The 21,968-nt window shown below is 38.5% G+C and overlaps 1 protein-coding gene across 6 annotated transcripts in view; it reads left to right on the top strand.

Annotated features, from left to right (window-relative positions):
• The window catches only part of ate1 (arginyltransferase 1), a 102,453-nt gene that overhangs the window by 42,827 nt on the left and 37,658 nt on the right, over window positions 1–21,968 (top strand). For 4 of the 6 annotated variants that reach the window (XM_079635618.1, XM_079635619.1, XM_079635617.1 and 1 more), the window contains 4 exons: window positions 64–192; window positions 9,251–9,283; window positions 15,605–15,786; window positions 18,748–18,847. In XM_079635618.1, coding sequence (XP_079491744.1) covers window positions 64–192; window positions 9,251–9,283; window positions 15,605–15,786; window positions 18,748–18,847 — 444 coding nt within the window. Of the gene's footprint in view, window positions 1–63; window positions 193–3,297; window positions 3,427–9,250; window positions 9,284–15,604; window positions 15,787–18,747; window positions 18,848–21,968 lie in introns of all 6 variants that reach the window. The other 2 variants (XM_079635620.1, XM_079635616.1) reach the window with 1 other exon arrangement.

The raw sequence follows: 21,968 nt of genomic DNA on the forward strand, positions 1-21,968 counted from the left end.
GTTTCTTGGAAAGAATCTGTCATTTTTCTGTTTAACCCTCTGATGCTCATCCTCATGTTGAAGGTGAGGCTAGTGCGCTCCAGCCCTCCCAGTCCACAGTTCAAAGCTTCGTTTGATGCCTCATACCAAGTGTACAAACTCTACCAGATGGCCATTCACAAGGACCCGCCTGACAAACCTACCGAGAGCCAGGTCAGGGGATCTAGCGCTGAGGGGCTTTCTCTTTCTAGCCATTGAGCACATTTGACATGGCCATGCTCCTACTTTGATCTCTAAACCAAATAATATTTTGAGGATTGTGACATCAGCTTACATTTGTGTATTACATTCAACAAGACGCAAACGCATGTGCATAGGAGGGAAAGGGTCCAAGATGGATGAAAAGCATGAGGTAGAAAGCATTTTCACCTGGAAACAAAAAAAAATCACAGTGCACTGACTTTAATGAGCAGTGTTTTAAAACAGCAGTGAGGAGGAGGAGGAAAGTGAAAGCAAGCAGACAGGAAATGAGGGAAGGCTAAATAAATGGATGTAAGCCATGGAAACTCCGTGAAACCGTATGAATGTAATCCTGAAAAGAGGGCGAAAGAGAAATGGCAAGGAAATGAGGAAAGCGCTCCTATCCGCACTGTGTGGGCAGTGTTTCTACAGGTGCTCGTGTAATACGAGGAGTTTGTTGCTGTTGAGATGTTTGGGTTCTTACACAGTTATTTTACCTCCTCTTTCCTCTTCTCAAGCCCAACTAGGAAACTGCAATTTTAGTCAAACATCTTCTTATAGGTAGTGAACCTTCATTGAATGTGCTTTTTCTCATGATGTGCCCTTGTTATTTCCATACAGCCTCAGTTTTTTTTCTCCACAAAAATGTATGGCTTATGACTATGTGGCATTGAACGACTGTTTATGTAAAGGGAATGAACAGAAAAGGAAAAATGGGAATGAGATCTTAAACCTTCGTCCCTCACATGAGCACCAGAGCTTAATGCGTCAAAACACATGAACCACAGCTCTGACCTACAATTCTCTTTTTGAAGTTTGAGTAATTTATTGACTAATGTGAGAAATTACAAACCATTAACATAATTTCTGTCATCATCAGTGTTTCCTGTTGTAGCACCGAAGCTGAATCAACAACACAACGGCTTAACAGTTTCATATTTCATGACTGGGCACTGTGGAATGCATAATGAATTATGAATAAGATCGGTGCACATTAGTTGCATGCTGTAGCAAACATGCTGATGTCTGTAATGAGTTGGTCAAACTGATTGTAAATCAGTCTGAATCCGTTGGAGACATGTTTTTGTCATTCAAATACAAGCAGGATCTCAATTAGGATTGTGACTGGAACACACGTTTATAAAATGCAACTAGAAAAACACCTTAGCTTACTTGACCAGCTTTAAGTCAGTTGTTTTATTATATTAGAGAACATATAGAAAGCTGCGTATATGGGAATTTTAGTTTTGAGTTGGATTGAATTGGTGTTATACAGTACTTCAATCTTTGACTTTTAAACATATGTGCTTTTTGACTTATTGACATTTCAAAGTTCTTGGTGTGTGTGTGTGTGTGTGTGTGTGTGTGTGTGTACATGGGAGGATGTCATGTTATTGATGATATTTTTGCCTCCGACTGCTGATTTTGTGGGGCTCATCACATTGGAAGAGGTAGAACAAACATTGTTTTTTTTTGTCGAGGGATCATTTCTCATCCCCCAGCACCTTCAACATGAGGTGTTAACCTGTAATTCTTCAGGTTCATTGCTAGTCTAGGGAATATGCTTTTAGATCTTGAGCAGAGCTTCACGGCCTCAGTGCACAAGCCTCACCTTCAGCCCCTTCCCTTTCCCTACATTTACCCCTTCAGATCTGACTTTAATCAATGATGCACATTCCCTTTCCTGTCTTACTCAACACAGAAACACAGAAAGTTAATGTAGAACATGGCTTACTGGCCTTTAAACCATCATTATTTTGTACACAATGGCTGATAACATGCCAGTATGATGATCTACATAATATGCTGTATATCTGTACATGCTTCAATGTGTTTCAGATGCAGATTCAGAACATAATGTTTAACAGATCCCAAACTGTTCTCTTCTCTAAAAACCTGGATCAAGAGAAGATTACACTGTTTGAATTTTCTAAACTTTATCATATCATAATTATGCCTTAATTACTTCTAATATCAGCCTAATCAGACCGATAATTAACCAATATTGGTATGGTGACAGACATATTGTTCATCACTACAAAAAAAATCTTTAAATGGTTTGAAGCAATTTTTAAATGCTTAAAAAAATGTAAGCATTTTAATTTAAAAAAACTAAAGTGTAAGACAGCTTGGGAATGCAGTAAAAAAATTTTTTTACAGTTTATTTTTGGGTTCATATTTAATTGCTGTCTATTTAAGAAGATGCAATATCGATTCTAAGAATCTTTTTTTGGGTCTCATTGTGATCAGCACAAATCACATTGAGTTTGATAAGTTTAATTCTATTCTGAACCACTTTATTAATTCAAAAAGTGATGATGTGAACAGTCAGAATTCATGTGATTTTTTTTTTTTTAACTATTCAATTGCTTATTTAATTTACTGTTGGATCATAAAACAATCAGTCAGTCGAACTGTAATAAGTTTTAGTCTGAAATGTGCAAGAATACACGGGGAGACCAAGATTTTCTAATCTCATATGACAAACTACACTTAAAAATAAAGCTTAAAAGGGTGTTTTTGCAGTGATGTCATTGAAGAACCATTTTTTTCCCAGTTCCCAAAGAACCTTTAAGTGAACAGTTCTTAAAAGAACATCTTTTCTTAGTGTGAAGAGCAAAGGTTCAGTGGATGTTAAGTGTTTTTCATGGAACCATAGACGCCAATAAAGAACCTTTATTTTTAAGAAATAAATTAAATTATTTTATTTGTTTAAATTGTGAAATTTGCGTATGTCGGGATGAACATAAATAAGAATAGCCAGTTCAGACCAGTGCCTGATATAGGTCACATTTCAATGGTATCATGAACAGAAAGTTGTAATGGGTACTTTGGCTTGCAATGTGAATATGAACCCAAAAAACACTGCATATGTGATGTATATTGTTTAAATCATTTCATTGATATATTTGTATTAACCATTCCCCTTATCAACACATTTTTATTACCCTCCTCTCTTTTCTTTTCCTTTCCTTCCAATCTCCCCATCCTCCATTTTTTTTCGTTTCCCATTACCCTTCCGTCTCTCTTATTGGCCTGTCTTCTCCTCCCTCTAATCCTCCCTCCATCACTCTGAAGGTGAGGCTAGTGCCGGTCAGCTTTGAGGACCCGGACTTCCTGGCGTCGTACAAGCAGTCAGTGGCGCTGTACGCCCGCTACCAGATGACCGTTCATGGCGATGCTCCGTCCGAGTGCGGGGAGAGCGAGGTACAGACTTCAACATGGTCAATCACAACTGCATGAAACACACCGACTAACCTGAAGCTCTGCTCACTAACTCACAAATATGCACACTTCTCTCAAATGCATTAGCTTTTTGCTAGACCTACATAGAATCTGTGGCTGCAAAGTGCTGACTGAACTTCCCCTAGTGAAAAAAGCCTATAGCAAAATGTATGTACAGGTGAAACTCGAAAAATTTGAATATCGTGCAAAAGTTCATTTATTTCAGTAATTCAACTTAAAAGGTGAAACTAATATATTATTTCGACTCATTACATGCAAAGTGAGATATTTCAAGCCTTTATTTGTTATAATTTTGATGATTATGGCTTACAGCTTTGAAAACCTTTTCACAATAATCTAATTTTGAATTTGGGGTTTTCATAAGCTGTAAGCCATAATCATCAAAATTATAACAAATAAAGGCTTGAAATATCTCACTTTGCATGTAATGAGTCTATATAATATATTAGTTTCACCTTTTAGTTGAATTACTGATTAACTTTTGCACGATATTCCAATTTTAGAGTTTCACCTGTAAAATAAATTTCATACTAAGTACAAATCCATTAACATATTAACTGACATATCGCTTGAGACTTTATTGATAAATATCATATGTTGCGTTAATTTTTTAGTCAGCGGTCTCGGTCCGCTTGTTTGGTGCACACTAGGGTTCGGATAGCAGCGTTCACACTTATTCAACCACACTAACGGAGCAATCGCACCAGAATTCGTTTAAATCGAACCAAACCTGCCAAGTGTGAAGTCACCCTAAGAGTTTTGTTTGTAACGTTGTGTCTATCTATATTCATTTGTGTCTGATGTCGTCAGTGAATAATATATTGTATGTTGAAAAGATTTAGTAAGTATATAGTAGGCTACTTGCAGAACTGTTTTACAGTGGCCTCCATTCGAAGACTTCAGCATTGTCTGGATTGGCCAATAATTCACCTTTTTTTTCTCTTAGAGAGTGAATTAGGACTGGGTGAATCTGCCGAGATGTAAACGATTAAGACTCTTCTATTGTGTTGTTTCAGTCTTAGACTGGGCCGGGCCGCATACACACACCCTGCTCGGTGAAACACAGCCATAACTTAATTACATGTCATAAAATAAGTACATTCACAGTCTGGGAGTTTGTAGGGAATCTTTACATTATTAAAACACTGTCAGGAGGACAAAGGGAGGCCAAGATAAATACAATTTTATATAAAGAGTGATTTAAAAAAACTTTGATGATTTGGTGGTTCAGCTTTTTTGTGTTAAGGACGAACCATATGTCTAAAGACACCAAGTCATATACATTCTTGGTGCAAGCTGCAAGAGTATCAAGCAAGCGCTAGTGACAAATCTAGATTTGTCCCATTGCAGTCCCTGTAACTTGATGATTAAGTCCATTTACAGGTAATTAGCTGATTGATCTGTGGTTTGTGTACATTTTGTTTGTACCGTTTATTTCTAAGCCTTATGTTGTGTTCTCTTCACAAATACTCAATTGTTTAAAGGTTTGGGTTGTAATTATTTTTTGTTCATGTTTTTACTGTTCCTTTTTTTGGCAGAGCAACAGTTTATCAAATAATACAACTGCTTCCCAGTTCTTCAATGTTTAGCTTGATAACATATTGATAACATATCTGAAAGAAACTCTTTTGAAACCTCTTCTTCTGTCATTTTCTTGAAATCTCAAGGTTTGTTACCGCCACAGACTTGCAATTGCATTGTGTTGATTGCGCATTTATAGAAGCACCTTCTGGCCTTGATCACTTGTTTGCTGTTAAGACGAGTTGGTACACAGATGCTGAGGGTGAACTGGATGTGGACCTACTTGATATTCCCTGTAACCTGAGAGAAGCCTTTGCCCCCCTCAGGCCTGGAAACTGGCCCGGCTCTGCCAACAGCAAATGAATTAATTCTCAGCAAATGAATAAAGTCGTCAGAGCCGTCAGTCTCCCAGATTCTTTCCTAGTGCCTTAACAGAGCTCTATTTATAGTGCGGACGGTGTGCGTATGTTTGCATTACACAGCCTCGTGAGCATTATAGCCGAGACATTGCTCGCAGATATGAGACATTGGTCTGTGTGTTTAAATTGAGGTGGGGATTTCCTGAAGTCACTTGTCTCTCAGCCCATTCCCCTTATTTTTCTTCCTTCATACTTTACCTCCTCGTAGTCGTACCCTTTGGTGGAGGATCTGGCCCTGAAGAAAATGTGTTGCAAAGCTACTTCAGCAAGATTCATTTCCCTGTCTGTGTGAAATTACATTGTTTTTGTGATTTGATTTATGTTAACTTGCACTACCCTTGAAAAGTTTTGGTTTGGTAAGGTGTTTTAATGTTTTTAAGTCTCTTCTGTTCACCAAAGCTGCATTTATTTGATCAAAAATACATTAAAAACTGTAATATTGTGAAATATTATTACAATTTAAAATAACTTTTCTATTGAAATTTATAGTAAAATGTAATTTTTTCTTGTGATCAAAGCTGAATTTACAGCATCATTACTCCAGTCTTCAGTGTCACATGATCCTTCAGAAATCATTCTAATATGATGATTTTCTGCTCAAAAACATTTCTTTATATTTTTGTGGTAACCATGATACTTTTTTTTAGGATTCTTTGATAAATGGAAAGTTCAAAAGAACACCATATATAGAAATATATATACCATATACCATATATGTTGTGACATTGTAAATCTCGTTACTGTCACTTTTGATCCGTTTAATGCATCCTTGCTGAATAAAAGTATTCATTTCTTTAATGAAACTTACTGACCCCAAACTCTTGAATGATATCTTAATAATTGAATGAATTCTTACATCAAAGTCAGCTTGAGATGAAGTTATACTTTTGGATGTTAAAGTAAGTCCTCAAAATGTGTGGAGCTGATAATGCAGTAACTAATTTCCCTCAAAATTTGTGTAAATGCAGGATTTCTAGTCATTTTGTTTCTTGAAATCAGTACACACACACACACACACACACACACACACAGGCAGGGATTTCTGTTGTTGTAGTGAGGTGTGACTGATCTCATACATGTGGCACTGATTTTCAGCACAGCAATTGCTGTAGAAACTGAATTTATTCCTAATGGCACACTGACTAACTGAGGAGAGGACAAATCGATTCATACAGTGTGTGTTTATTCTTTCTAATGCCATCATCCTGTAGGGTCTCAGACGTTCTATAATAATATATGTTAATGTATTGCATTTGAAGTTAAATGATACATGCCTTTTTCCAAAATTAGCAGTTTCTCTTCTTAAAACTCCCCATCACTTGAATAATTTCAATGTACAAGGATATTACCTAGTTATATTAGCTCTCTGACAGACGTAGGTTGATCTAAACAGCAGATTTCATGGTCCATTAAGGCCCAGTCCCTAACGTTCACTATGTTCTGCTAAATTTCAAATCCCTGCTGAGCCATTTCACTTCCTACCTTTGGTCAGAGTTCACCTTCTTTCTTTCACAAAAGGCAATTTTGGAACGTCTCAGAACAACATATTTGAAGAAGTGCTACAGCGAGAATAAAGCCATGGTGAAAGAAGCAATGCTTGTGTTTAACATTTGTCATGTAAGATATGGGTAGTTGACAAATAAGAGGTTTTCCTTTCAACATCAAGACATTCAAGGAGGGAAAAAAAGTAGAACAGAACTAAACTTTTTTTTTCCCACCAGGAATTGATTGAATTGTGAAAAGTGTCTAATATGGTTGGTGGTTGTAGGGGAGATGTTGAGAAGTAAGAGAGCTTAGGGATGGAGCAAATTGATTTTTTTCCCCCCATTCTTTTCTTTTTACTTTTGTGCATGTAAATATATATATGTAAATCTGTGCATCCTCATCCTATCCTAGTCTAAGTTAACAACCAAGCAGGGTGTTCAGTGCCAGGCTCCAGGAGATCAGCAAGAAGACTAATGGAAATATGCATGGCTGCTTTGCCCGCATTGCCCTTTCTCATTGAGCTGTTACCCACGGACCCCCACTGTTGAGCTCCTGGCAGCGCAGGAGAGAGCCTTTGCCAGGCTTTACCCCTGAGTGACTTTACCACACCCCTCTCCCATATCCCATCTTTCTCACTTCCACTTTCCCAACAATACGTTTCTCTTACACAACCGCCGCAAACTGAGCCTTATTGCAAAAGAGCCATTTGTTGATTTAAATTCGTACAGTTTTGAGTGTATATAACACAGAAACAGTTCTCTGAAAATTGTATGTTCAAGAACACAAAAATCATAAATTGTTTGTATTTTGAGAACCGTTGTTGATTTCGAAGCAACATTCGCTGTTAGTTCTCTAAACATTGCAGATGCAAAAATCAGCATGTGGAGTTTGTAACTGCTGACTAATTCTCTCCAACCCTCTCGCTGTCCAATAAGCAAAGCTGCTCACTGTTGTTTTGCAGCATTTTTAACCACAGGAGCCTGGTTTTGCCAGATTACAACCAGACTGGCTGAGTGTGTATGTGTGAGTGTTTGCATATTAGGAGGGGATAAAATGTGCATTTGTGTTAGTTCGTTATTGCTGTTTTTTGTTTGTATAAGCTGCCTCTCTTTCTCTCTCATTGGTTTATAATGTTTCACCATTCTAGTATATTAGTAGTATCACAGGCCTGTGGATAAGCAGTGACAACCAGCTAAAACTGCAAATGCACACATGCTATTGAGAAATGTGCCGATGATCGTGGACTTTCATGTATGAAGATCTTTTATCTGATCAGTTTTGTCTCACACTTCCTATTTGTTAGTTGCTTTTAGGTGAACTCAGCTGACAGTATAAGTATTTGAGGCATCAGGATTTTCATTACATTAACAGGGGGCAGCAACAACACAATTGAACGTCATTCATGCCATCTAAAATCGATATTCAAAATGAGAGACAGAGACGTGACAAAGTTGAGCAAAGTTAACTTAATGCAAATAATGCGAGATGGAATTTACTTTTGTGTGGCCTGTGCATGGTTCTCATACATGTTTTGCGTCCTAACACGTATTGTGTCTGTATGCATGCTCTATTGTCCTTAAGTCCGGTCCTTAAGTCCTGTGTGTGACCTAAACTAAGAAACCCGTAAGTCAGTCATCGATAAATAAACCAAGACCGTGGCCGCTTTAGCGAAGATAAAGTTGTTTAAAACCTCCTTAATGAACATCTTGCTTTTTCAATGCTAGCCAGTTACTACCTCCTCACTTTTGCCAAAACAAACTAACGACCGAACAGCTACTCATTTTGAAATTAAGTAAACAATATTAAATGTCTTGCATCACTGTGATTACAAAAGTTGCTATTGTGTGTGTTGTTAAAGAGCCAAGTTTATTTAAACCCTCTTAAATAAAGCAGAACTGAAAACAGTTGAAAGTCCAATTGAAGATTTAAAGCATAGATTTGTTTGTTTGGGCATCGCGGCCAGCCCAACACTGCAAAAGGTTGTTTGCAGACATGTTATCATTAATCTTTTCTCACTTTGCTATGTGCATGCTTTTGTGTGTGAGAGCAGGAATTTGGGATCATAGCTATTTAAGCCTAATCTGACATTAATGCACACCATAACATTGCCAGTGGAAAAACAAACTTGGTTTTTAAATGTGCAAAAAGTCTTGTAATGTGAGCTAAGCCTTAAAAGGTTTGGTGATGCAACAACCACAGGAGAGATATTTGAAAAGATGATACAAAGGCCATATCAAATGTGTTCAACTGTATACATGAGACTGCCTGCCAATTATAACTGTTATTTTGTGTATTTCATATTTTGCCATGTAGTTGAATTTAAAGTAACACTGTTCTTTTCTACTTCTTTCCCCTCGCAGTTTAAGAGGTTCCTCTGTGACTCTCCTTTAGAGGTAAGTCTTTTTTATATTTCAAACGTACAATAAGATTTGCCTCTCTTGCCCAAGTCTTGGCCAATTTAGAGGATTTCCCTTTGAAATTGCACAGGTCCAGTATAGTCTCAAAGCGTAGATTTAATCATAATTATCAGTAGTTCCATACGGTTCATAATCATACACTTCTGGTTTCTACTGAAGAACTCAGTGCACATATAGTCTCCATTGGCAGTCATAAAAGTTACTTTAAAATGAATTTGCATAGAATCTTTTGTTTTCTTTTAATTTTGAATGAAATTTAACAAAAAAATTGGACAGGCATCATATTCATATAAAATCTTAGGGTAATACCACACCACCTATGAGTACCAATGTTAATTTTATGCAGCGGCCTATAGGAGACTGATGTAGAGCCGCAGTGAGACAAACAACATGTGGAAATGGCTCTCTGGGTAGCAGTGTAATTGTTGGGTTGTTTGTTTGTCAAGAAACGATGGAAAAAGTTAAATGTGTTGTCCAGACCAGCCACATTTCTGTACAGCATGGCATGGCCACACACACACACACACACACACACATGGGACGGGAACGCAAACAAAGAGTTGACTGTGATGTGAAATTGTCCCTGACAGATGATCATCTCTGTCGTGTCCAACTGCCATCATCAAGAGATCCTTTTGTGGTGTTTCCTCGATATTGAGGAGCAGAAGAGGCAAACGTTTGTTGATGTTTGGGATGTTAAATTGCTGTGAGGTTGAAAGACTTATTGACTTGGCTTTTCTATTCAGAAAAAAAAATTCCTTTACAAAAAAGTGCTGTAGTTTTTAACCCTTGATTCCCCCCCACCACCACCTTTTAGCCCTCCCTAACTTCACTCGTTATCTCATTACTCCAGATTTATTAGGGATTTTAACATCTAGTCCTATTTTCTTTAAAAAAAATTATGGTACTGAACAACTAAAATATTTATTTACTGTGGTATTTATATAGTGTGGTTTTACCATGTCCAACAAAACAAGGTATTACCATGGAGGGAAACATGTGCACTCTGCTTCCCCCTTTGTGCTAATGAAGATTGTTAGCATTTACAGGAAACATGCTTTTATCACCTCGTCACGGCTGTTAGCCAGACGCTCCAACATCAGTGCTGTTGATGCCGTATACTCACTCATACTTTTTTGTTTACATTCTTTTTCAAACTTCCATTTTTTATTTAGCTAGCAAAATATACACTACCTTTCAGAAGTTTTAGGAAAAAGCTGATTTTTCAGCATCATTACTCCAGTCTTCCGTGTCACATGATCCTTCAGAAATTATTCAAATGCTTATTTGCGGCTCAAGTCTCTTGCTGTCTTGAATAGTGTTGTGATTTTCACTTGTTTAGCTTGAGAAATGTTGCTGTAATTAGAGCATCAATGGTCAGATGTGACCTTGGCTTGAAACTGATGAAAATGGATTAAATTATTGTATTTTATTGCTATAGTGCTATATGAAGGACTCTTTTTTTTTTATGCACTGATAAACTAGGGTTCTGCGTGCAGAAATCTTAAAGGGGCAATTGGCATCAGGTGCAGAACCGTGTGCGCTTGTGGCGTATCCGTTCACTTAAAGATCCATGAACAATAACACTATTTGAACTTTGCCTGCAAAGTCAAAAGTAAACAAACATAATTGAAGATTTGCTGTTAGCATGTATTAGGCTCATTCACCTGGTTGTATTTATCTAGGTGTGTGTGTATTTGTTGCAGCGTGTTTTGCGTCACTGACATGCCCTTCTCCTGATGCACGCCTGTGTTGCATTTGTATGTCTGTTTCTGTTTGGCTTTTTTAAATGTCTTTTATTGACCTGAAATGTCTGTCCTAAGGGGAAATGCTCGTTAACAGCGGTGTTGTGTAATTAGTCGTCAAGGTTTTATAGACCTCAAACCCTGCCTTTACACCATACCCCTGTTTTTCCACATGCATATACACACATATTGGCATACACCACTTATGCCATAGTTTTTCTTTATTTTCTAATTCCAGTGACAAGCAATACCAATTAGTCTTTAACTGTCCATGTCTCGTCACCTTAAAAGACCAGCGTGACACACATCCTTATCTGAAGGATAGGACACAATGAAATCATTAGCACATTAATAAACACTTCCCCATAATGTAATCAGAGCTCCACATGCCTGCATATATCGCGTACAGGCATTGCATCTGCGCCGCAGAGGGAGCCGCGTGCCACGCCATGCCGTGAGTGCCGGCTCTGAGAGGAATGGCAGCCGTAATCGAGCGCTGCGGTTTCCACGTGGGGTTAAATGAGCCGTCGCTGAGCGATGCGTCTAATGAGCGCTGTGTGTTTAGAGAGCCTGTGTGACTCGAATAACATTTGAGTCCTGCTGCGTTCCCAGTGCTTCTCTAGGGCCCACATTTGAGGAATAATTATGTGACATTTAATGCTCTGAGGGAATAATCTCTGTAGTCAATAAATGGAAAGTAATATAATATAATGGGGGTATTTTATTTTCTATTGTACAATACTCAAGTCAGCTTTATTTGTATAGTGCTTTTCACAATGTACATTGTGAATGTCTGTCTTACTATATTATTACACTCTGAATCCAGGAACGTTGAGCTGAATTCACCATATAATAGACCATATTCACAGCTGCACCATCAAAATGAGACTGTGAGGGATAGACATACATCTCTTCAGTGGGTTATACTGTTATTTAATGTGTTTTTGGATCGTTCTGCTGACGAAACACTACAAAAATATCTTTCAGAGAAATTTCAGTAGACACAAAAACTAGCAGCTTTATACAGCTTTTTACAGCGGATGCCATTGAAATCGAAGTTGAAAATCAACATCGAAGTCTATCCCTCTAAGTCTATAGTGTCATTGCACTGCTCTAAATAACTCCATCCATCCATCCATCCATCCATCCATCCATCCATCCATCCATCCATCCATCCATCCATCCATCCATCCATCCATCCATCCATCCATCCATCCATCCATCCATCCATCCATCCATCCATCCATCCATCCATCCATCCATCCATCCATCCATCCATCCATCCATCCATCCATCCATCCATCCATCCATCCATCCATCCATCCATCCATCCATCCATCCATCCATCCATCCATCCTTCCATCCATCCATCCATCCATCCATCCATCCATCTTGCATAATTTGTACCTTCCTCTCCTTGTTTGTATGCATAGAAGAGCCATTGTATCGTTCATGAAAGAGAAATAACTACCCCAGCCGCCTGACAAACAGCCTGTTGACGTCCCTTACGCCGCCTGCAAACGTAGCACGCAACTACATGGCTGGAGAAATCTGGCCAAACAAAGACTGACACAGGGCAGCATATGCTTGTGATTTGGGCCCCTGCCTTTATTGTTGGCTTCATCTCTGTTTTGCTTGCCTTCACAGTGGCACAGACGCAGTCATTAGGCTGTCCGGCAAGGTGATCCTGGGGTCAAGGTGACGCCATTTCCCTCACTCAGGTCATGGCTGCATAAACATGCCTGATACTTTCACTGTGAAATACTTCTGTGCGGGCTGCGTTTCATTAAAACAGAGCGAAAACGCAATCTAGAACATACCGTCAGATCATTATGGATGAAAGATGGGCGGCTGTCAGGTGGTGCTGAGAGCTTAACGTTCCTTTAGCGGCTCTCCGCTGCCAGAGGGCAAGTTAGCATGACATACGTTGGATTTGAGTCCAGTCTGGTTCTGACAGAAACGAGGCGCAGCACATGTGGTGCCAAAAGCCAGGTTGAGAATGGGCTCTCGGTTTCACCGCAAGCCCTTAATCATCACCGCTAGCCACGCTATGAAAGCACCTTCATCTTGAGCGGCTGTGTGTACTTAATACTGACAGCTAGTTTAAACCGCCAACCAACTGGACAAGCACGCTAAATGAAAATAAGTAAACTATACATATGGAATGTGGTCCTCGGCGGACAAAATGAGGGTTTTACTGTAACACTTCTCTAGGAAGTAGGGTGGGATGCTGTGAACCGTGCCAGTTTAGCAGTAGAGCAAAGATTATACTTTGAAAGGCACTGAATAGCACTTAAATAAAAATAAAAAAGGTCAATTTCACTAACTGATATAATGTTAATATTCCATCCAAGTACTAAAATCTGTTTTGTGTCTGTATAATAAACTGATAACCACCATAATAATACAGGTGTTAAAAGAGTCACATGATGAATCACAAATAACCTTTCCTCAAGCTGAGCTACCGAATATTCAGTTTAATTCAAGTTTATTTGTAGCTCTTTCTCAACATATGCCTTTTCTGTGAAGCTGTTTTGAAACAAAGTATATAGAAGTACCTAGAATGTGCACACAGTGTCATGTACAGAAATACAAAACACCATCATGGAAACACACTTAATACTTAATGAAATAAACATTAAAATAAACAATATAAGATGTAACATAACACCGAAATTTACATAACTGATAACAAAACCTTTACCAAGAAACCAAGAAATATAATTATTTAAATGAAATATCAAATGTAATGTCAAGCAGGGAATTGTGTTTTACACTATAATTTATAATATGACTTAATTTGTACTTCCAAAATATGGACATTTAACAGTATTTTACTGTATAATTATATCCACCGGATGCAACGCAGAATACATACACTTTTTTTTCTGTGAATATGCAAGACTTCCGATTAATTTTGTAAGTATCAGTAAAATAACAAAATGTAGTAAATGTTGAAACTTTAATGAGTTTAAAATTATGACAATACATTAAAATAATATGAAAAAAAATACCAGTTTGCAGTTTCAAGTAGTATAACAGACTGTTTTTGTACAGGTAGAATAATTGGAAGCAAATGACACAGGAAAGTTACAAAAAGCCACACCCGCTCTCACATTAAAAATAAAGTGGATAAAATGTCCTGTTAGAGGATTTTTTTCAACAGTATATAATAAGGGACCTGGCCATTAACCAATTAAAAGGTTTTTACTGTAGCATTTTTACAGATATTTTTTTTACAAGTGTAGGTTTGCACATTGTGAGTAGCATATGTGATGTTTCTGTGTTGGTTTTAATTTGGAGGTGAGTGACCGTGGCGCAGCAGCGTCTAAAGCCTCTCGTACTGAACAGATTGTCCGAGCCGCTCCCCTGGTGTTGTGATAACGAGCCGCCTTCCTGCAGGGCTAACTGGACCCAGATGGGCCGCGGAGAGATCCCGTTACCCCCTCCCGCCGAGCCGTTTCAAGTCTCACTGGTGGACTAGGGTGAATAAAGCGCCCTTCTCGATAAGCCACTTGATTGAAAAAAGCCAGCGTGACGGTTTGAGTGGGAAATCTGATCTCGGGCAGGTAACGGTTCGGGCTTTTACAGCCGTCCAAAACAGCGAATATTCAGAGACACAAATGCGTTTATGTCACATGAAGGAATGTGGGCTTTTATCTTCAGACACAACAGTAGTTTTATTTTGTGTGTGTGTGTGTATGGTTCCACTCACTGCCACTCCTGATTTACACACAGGGTAAAAACGGCTCCCATGTTCCCTCCTGCACAGGCTTTCAGTGTGGAGATTGATTTTTGTTCATGCAAGGATTTTTATTAAATCGCCTCGTAGTTTCTCGTGGTTTGTGTGTGCCTGGCATTGACTTCCACTCCACAAACACACACACACCTCCACTTTCAGCCCACATGTGGGATCTATTAGCGAGCTACTGTACACCCTGTGTTCCTTTGCAAGCAGACTTTCAAATTGTTTGAGCATTGATTGACTAGTTTTTACGCAGGATCTCACACAGGAACATATTTCACAATGTTGTCAACAATTTTACCGTAATTTATTTGCATGATACAACCAGTTTGAATATTCGACTTTGTTAAAATTAGATGAAAATGTACCTTTTTTTTAAAATGCATTTTCCTGGTTTTATTCTGCACAATCCATCAGTACTTACAGGAAAAAGCTTGTCATTAAAATGCAAACATTTTCACCATCTAAACAAATCCTGATGCATAAAATCAAGTCTCATGTTTTTTTTTCTAATTGATTATTCTGTTTCACTCTAAAGTTACCACATGTATAAAATTTTAATGTTTCATGCTGACTAAAAAGCTCCTTTGGTAGGCCTCCCTTTTTAATGTGCCCTTTATTATATATTTTTTTATTATGGCCAAGTCAGACCAATATTGTCACAGATTTCTTGTTCCTCACTCTAAATCCCCAGTAATTTCCATTTACTCTTGTCCACTGAAAAGAGGTAAAAGCCTAAAAAATAATAAATTTCATTGTATACTATTGACATCTTTCTAATAATGCTATTCCCTGTCTTTCCCCCAGGCTGAGACCGCTCCTGATGGTCCTGATGTGGGCTACGGCTCGTTCCATCAGCAGTACTGGTTAGATGGCAGAATAGTAGCAGTGGGCGTCCTGGACATCCTTCCCTCCTGTGTGTCGTCTGTGTACCTCTACTACCACCCCGACTTCTCCTCGCTCTCGTTGGGCACCTACTCTGCTCTCAGGTTTGTCTGTCTCTCTCTCTGTCTGACTGCCGCTCATAAATTCTCACTAATCTTTGAGCGTTCAGGCAGGTCAGGTGTAAACATTTTCTGATTAATTATTGGTCATTTATCTGACTTGAGTTGAAGTGTGAATCTGCTCGGGCATCTAGTTTGAGCCAACATAATTTTAGTGGCCAGCTTAAACCTTTAACCACTAGGCTACACTACCTCCCTACAAAAGTTTAACAGCGTTAATGTTGCAGATTTTTTCATAGAATAATTTTATCCTTGAAGACGAATATCACAGGAATGCATCCTGATCTGGCTGTCTTTTAGTGCAGAATCCTGTCTCTGAATGTGTTTCTGATGGTTTTGCTGGTAGAGTTTTAAATGCATCTTATTTTCAAAACAACCATACACACCCACAGTTACAGGTCTATATTTCTTTGTCACACACATGTCTTTAAATATTTCACATGAGAGGCTCACCTGATTAGGTTACACTTAACAGGAGATGCCAGATGTGTGTGTGTGTGTGTTCTGAGTTTTGGGTGTTTGGAGGCTTCGGGAGCCTCATTTCTCACCGAGAGAATACTAAAAAGAAGGCTGAGGGAGAGAAAGCGTGAGGGAGAAGTGGAGATTGTGCCCAGAGCAGCTGGTGTCAACCGCGGGGTCAGTGTCTTTGTGCTGTTGTGTGTCAGTGTGATTGAGTGAGACTGTCTGAGCGCAGGATGTGACACTGTTCAGTAATGTGTCTCCATGCTGCTCTGGACACTATAAATAATGATGAATGGCCAGCAGAGATAAACAAAATGTGTTTCCTCTGAGTTGAAACGTGCTGAAAATTCATTTGCACTGTTAATTCTGTCGAAATCTTTGTGTGAATCTTATGAATATTTGTCCTTGGCATATTTTAACCCTTACATCATTTAAGTCAGAATATGTATAAATAAGAAATGATATTTTACAAAAAAATAAGGTTAATTAGATTTTTTTAAAGAATCAATTAGATGTTTTATTTTTATTTATTTTCCCCCCAAATTCTTATTACGGTTATTAGTCTGGGCATTTTATCATGGTTTATTTGTAATTAACATTAATATAAATGGGGGAAAAAAATATTTATGGTGAAAATATGCAAAAACTTAATGGCCCTAAAAGTAGCCCCTTCATTTATATATATATATATATATATGTATATGTATATGTAATGTATCATATATGTATCAATATGTATAAAAAAAAATTTTTTTTTTTTTTTTGGGCTGAAAGAAATATGTCCCAGACACCTTTACAAATTTAAATTCACCCTTCTAATCAGTATATATTTCTTGCTTTTTAGTAAAAAATATAATTAAAACATCCTTTAAAGAAGATAAATGTACGGTACGTTAATTTTTTAAGAAACTTGTATATGTTGTATTGTTTCAATGACTGCTATTTTGTTTACATCTTCAATAATAGTTAGACATTGTGTTGTGTAGATTCAGGAAATATGTTCCACACATCTCCGTGTGTGTGTGTGTGTGTGTGTGTGTATGACATTAATATTAAGCAGACGTCTTGACCGCGGTGAGCGCTGCTGTATAATTGGCTTGTGTGGGGGTGTCAGTCCGCTGAAGAGGAGATAATGGAGGCTTCAAACTGCTGCCAGCGCGAGCGGGTGGGGACTGGGGTTCAAATCGAGGAGGGGGGGGACTGCCCTCTCTTTATGTCCTTCTTTCTTCTGTCCCTCTTTCTTTCTCCATCTTTTTTGTGAATGGGTTCCACAGCCTCTTCTTATCCGTCTCTCATTCATGGAGAGCCAGGCTTTGTCACCAGGGGATGGGAACCCGGGAACCTGGCAGCGACCGCATGACCTTCCAGCACCTCGCTGTTTGTCGTCGCTCCTTCTCCCTTCTCTGTTTTCCTCTTTCATTTTCCACTACTTTTTGCTTTGGCATCTCACTCTTCCTCTCTATTTTCCTGCAAAAAAAAAAAAAAAGATTTCTCCCCCTAATTTTTGAAAAGACAGAGAGTATGAGGTGTACAAAATGCAGAAGAAGAGAGAAGAAAGAGCAGGATTTATTTATGGAAAAGAGAAACATGTTAGTGCAGGGAATAAAGCGAGACCTGAAAAGAGAGAGAGAGAGAGAGCGAGAGCTCCTTGATTGCTCACAGGAGGAAGTATAAATCTCCTCTATTTTTCCTCCTGTTTTTATTTTCTCAGCTCCCTTTTGTTTTTCTCCTCCGCTTCCTCTTTTTCAGCACTTCCAGATACACATTCAAATGGCTGTTTATGAGGGAAACAGTTGATCTGGTCCGTATGCAGCAAATCAGTTGATGTTTTATACTACTTTAAAGGGTTAGTTCACCCAAAAAAAAATAATTCTGGCATTAATTACTCACCCTCATGTTGTTCCAAACCCGTAAGACCTTCGGAACACAGACTGACACGGAAGAGAAGAAACTGTTGAATAAAGTTGTTATTTTTGTTTTGTTTTGCCCACAAAAAGTATTCTCGTTGCTTAATAACGTTAAGGTTGAACCACTGTCGTCACATGGACTATTTTAGCGATGTATAGTATAATTTAGGACTGTTAACAGAGAGTTATTAATCTTGTTTAAAAATCAAATAATGAATAAAATAGTTTTAGATTTAAAGATTTCAATTTGAAGTGTCATATATCTAAATATCTCTAAAATCCCTAAAATGACATACTGTTACATAAATGGAGAGAAATCTATCAAACTACATAGACTCCGCAAGAGTGTCTTGTTTACCGGCCTATATAAAAATGATTTTTATCAAGTAAACAATTAATTATTGAACAGTGGATATTTGTAGTATTAAATCAGCTCTACATTCTCTTTCTTTTGAGCAACATGTTGTTTCACGACTTGGACCACAATGCTCCTTATATCAAACTAACCGGAAAACATGGTTGCCTGTTTTGTAGCATGAACCATATGCCTGTAAAATATGATTTCTTCTCTCTACAGGGAGATTGCCTTCACCAGGCAGTTGCATCAGCAGTCGCCCAAACTCGCCTACTACTATCTGGGTTTCTACGTTCACTCGTGTCCCAAGATGCGCTATAAGGTACGTCTCAACCTCATCAACGTCTTCAACCTTCATTTCTGTTCATCTTCTGTTTGCCCTGCTTAGTGTCATCTAACCTTGCTTGAATAACCGCTGAGATGTCATACATTTTTGCAATGAAAGAAGACCGCACATAGACGGGTGGCAGTATAGAGTCCAGATGTGTGCATCTACTATACTGTACCTAAATTGGTTGCATAAATCCTCTGGTACAATTCCAATGTAGGACCAGTTTAAGATAAGTTATTCTCACTTGCTAAAACTTTTTCCCTAGACTGCACTTTGCTGAATTTTAAAACAAGATGCATAAAAAACAAGTAATTCTAGCATGATATGCATGCATAGTCTCCATCACACTTTTAAGACAATAGGCAGGCCTCAGTGGGTGTATAATGGACAGCGTGGCTTTCTGTTTTGGAGCTGAAGTAGACACCTGTTAAAGGTGTTAATCCTCTCCCGTCCGCCAGAATCACACCTCTCCGCTCCGTCTGCTTCTCTCATTACTGCTCCCCAAAGACTCGCCCTGGAGCGATCGCAATGCCTCCGCCACAGGAAATATCTCTTCCCCGCTTCCTGTCAGATGGTACAGTAGATATAGGAAGATCAGTGTTATTTTAGTTTGATCTATATACTATTATAGTATGTTTTTTATATATATTTTGAATGAGCTTTTATTTTTATAATTTTCATTTGAATGATTTTAGTACTTCAACATTTTTAATTTTCATAAAGTTTCATGTTTTCATCTAACATTAGTATGTTATTTCATTTCTGCTTACTTATTTAGTTTATTTAGGTTACATTTTTTTGGTTTCCATTTGAACAAAAATGGTGATGAGTGAGAAAATGCCATTGAAAACACCTTATCCCTTTCTTTCTCCTCTTTTTTTCTTCTTCTCATTTGGTGTGTATTTAAAGCCTCTAAGTACTTATATAGCCCTGCATGTCTTAGAATGCCATTCAAGAGGTCTTACTCATGAATTTATCTTGTTCACTTAGGTTTGAGACACCTGCAACAAACAATTTTTGCCAACCTATTAACATTTGCCATAAATGCTAGACTAGTAACACATCTTCATTTTTTTTCCTCTTCCTTTTTGAGGATTTCTATTGGTGATAAAAGTTTAGTTTGAGTGGATTGGCACACATGACTGAGCAGTATTTGAGGCAAGCAATTAATTCTGAGCATCTAGCATATTTGAAACACTAAGCATGTGTTATCATTTGTTTTACAAAATGGGGTAAAGTGGAAATTATTATCTGTAGTAATTGGTGGTAATTATTTTTTTGCATACAACTGGTGCTGCTAATCCATCCATCCATCCATCCATCCATCCATCCATCCATCCATCCATCCATCCATCCATCCATCCATCCATCCATCCATCCATCCATCCATCCATCCATCCATCCATCCATCCATCCATCCATCCATCCATCCATCCATCCATCCATCCATCCATCCATCCACCCATCCATCCATCCATCCAAATTACAGAAAGGATGAAATCAAGCCAAAGTTTTGCGACTTTAGCTTTTAGCTTTTTTTTATTACATAATTTTTACATTGCCAACCTCAAGTTGTATGACAACACAAAATGTTCTTACATTTTTCTGGAACACTTAGACTATTTAAAAACTACTCTGAATTGTGGAAAGCTAATATATTTGACATGCAGTGAACCCAGCGTCAGACTAACCTGCAGAATTCATCAGCGCAATCGCAATCTCACAATCGCATGCCTGCTTTTCAGCCCTTAAGCCTCTTGGTGTGGACAGGCCATGGAAAATGTTGAGGTATGCTTCAGATTTGGCTCTGTTGTGTAGCTTATTGAGTTTCTGACACCGTTAGCTGTTCCTGCGACGTGTTCCACAGCCTCGCACTTGGCTTGTAGTTCGTTTTCTGCATCTTTTGCGAACAAGGGACTTGGAGCTGTGTTCGAGCTGGGCCACAGGACTGTGGAGGATGACGGTAAAGCGGTCCAGCGGGAACTCTGTGTAAGTGCTTGCACAGGTGTGACTGAACGTAAAGCGAGTTGGCCGTCGTTCGACTGAGACGAGGGAGATGCTGGGCAACCGAACAGCTGATTCATATACGATAGGCGGAGATTGTGAGAGAGGAAAAGAATGTAAATAAAAGTGACGGACTGGCCCAGAGCTGAAGGCGAGGAAGAGGAAACATACAGTATGCAGCTGTAAAAGCTATTAGCAGTTGAGGAAGAGGTCAGAGCTACTGTAGTTCACGGTGTCACCTGATAGTGTTATCGGAGAGGTAGACAGCGCTCATCTTTATTTAAACAGTCCTCCCTTTAAAGGAATTGGAAAAATTATAATTCTATCATCATTTACTCACCCATTGCTTTGAAATCTCATTCTTGCTTGTGTTCAAGTCAAATATGGCTCCTCAAGAGACACAGCACCAAGCTTGATGTCATTGTCAAACCTTGATGCAGCATATTTAAATATTGTGTTCAGAAAATAGTCATATGGATCAAATTTATGGTCCTTTTATTGGAGATTCACAGCCTCAATCCCCATTATGAAAAAGATGATCCATAACATGGAGGAAAAAAGTTTTAAACTTGTCCATGAAGAGTTCACTTTTAGAAAGGCTGATCATTTCATTATGACCTTTTATGTGTAATAGTTTATTTATAAATGGCACCTATTTTGTAGAATGAGCCATTATTATTTATCACAGCTCATTATTTGAGATTTTTTGTTTTCATAGCTACCAAACATATCTATTAGCACATATTCTATTAGAAAGCATGACATGATTTCCCCATCTCAGACCTTTGAGCATGTCTGCAATGCGTCAGTGAGTGTAAAGCCTCTGGGTATCTTAACTCACTGTGTTTCTCTGCACTGCAGTATTAGTCTACTCCTGAAACGTTCAACCTCAGGCTGTATCTGTAGTCCTGGAAGTTGTTTGTGCGTCTGTCTTTCTCTCTGTTTCTGTCTTTGTTGGACTCTCTCGGTGGAGCCGGTTTCTGCAGCGCTGTGCGTGTGGAATAGTGAATAGATCTCGGTTGGAGCCCAGCTCTCGCTCTCTCCCAGCACAACTCTCACATCAGAGGATGAGTGCCACTCACCCCTCTCATTCACCTCCTGCCATTGT

Source organism: Phoxinus phoxinus (assembly GCF_949152265.1).
Source record: "Phoxinus phoxinus genome assembly, chromosome: 14".
NCBI lineage: Eukaryota > Metazoa > Chordata > Actinopteri > Cypriniformes > Leuciscidae > Phoxinus > Phoxinus phoxinus.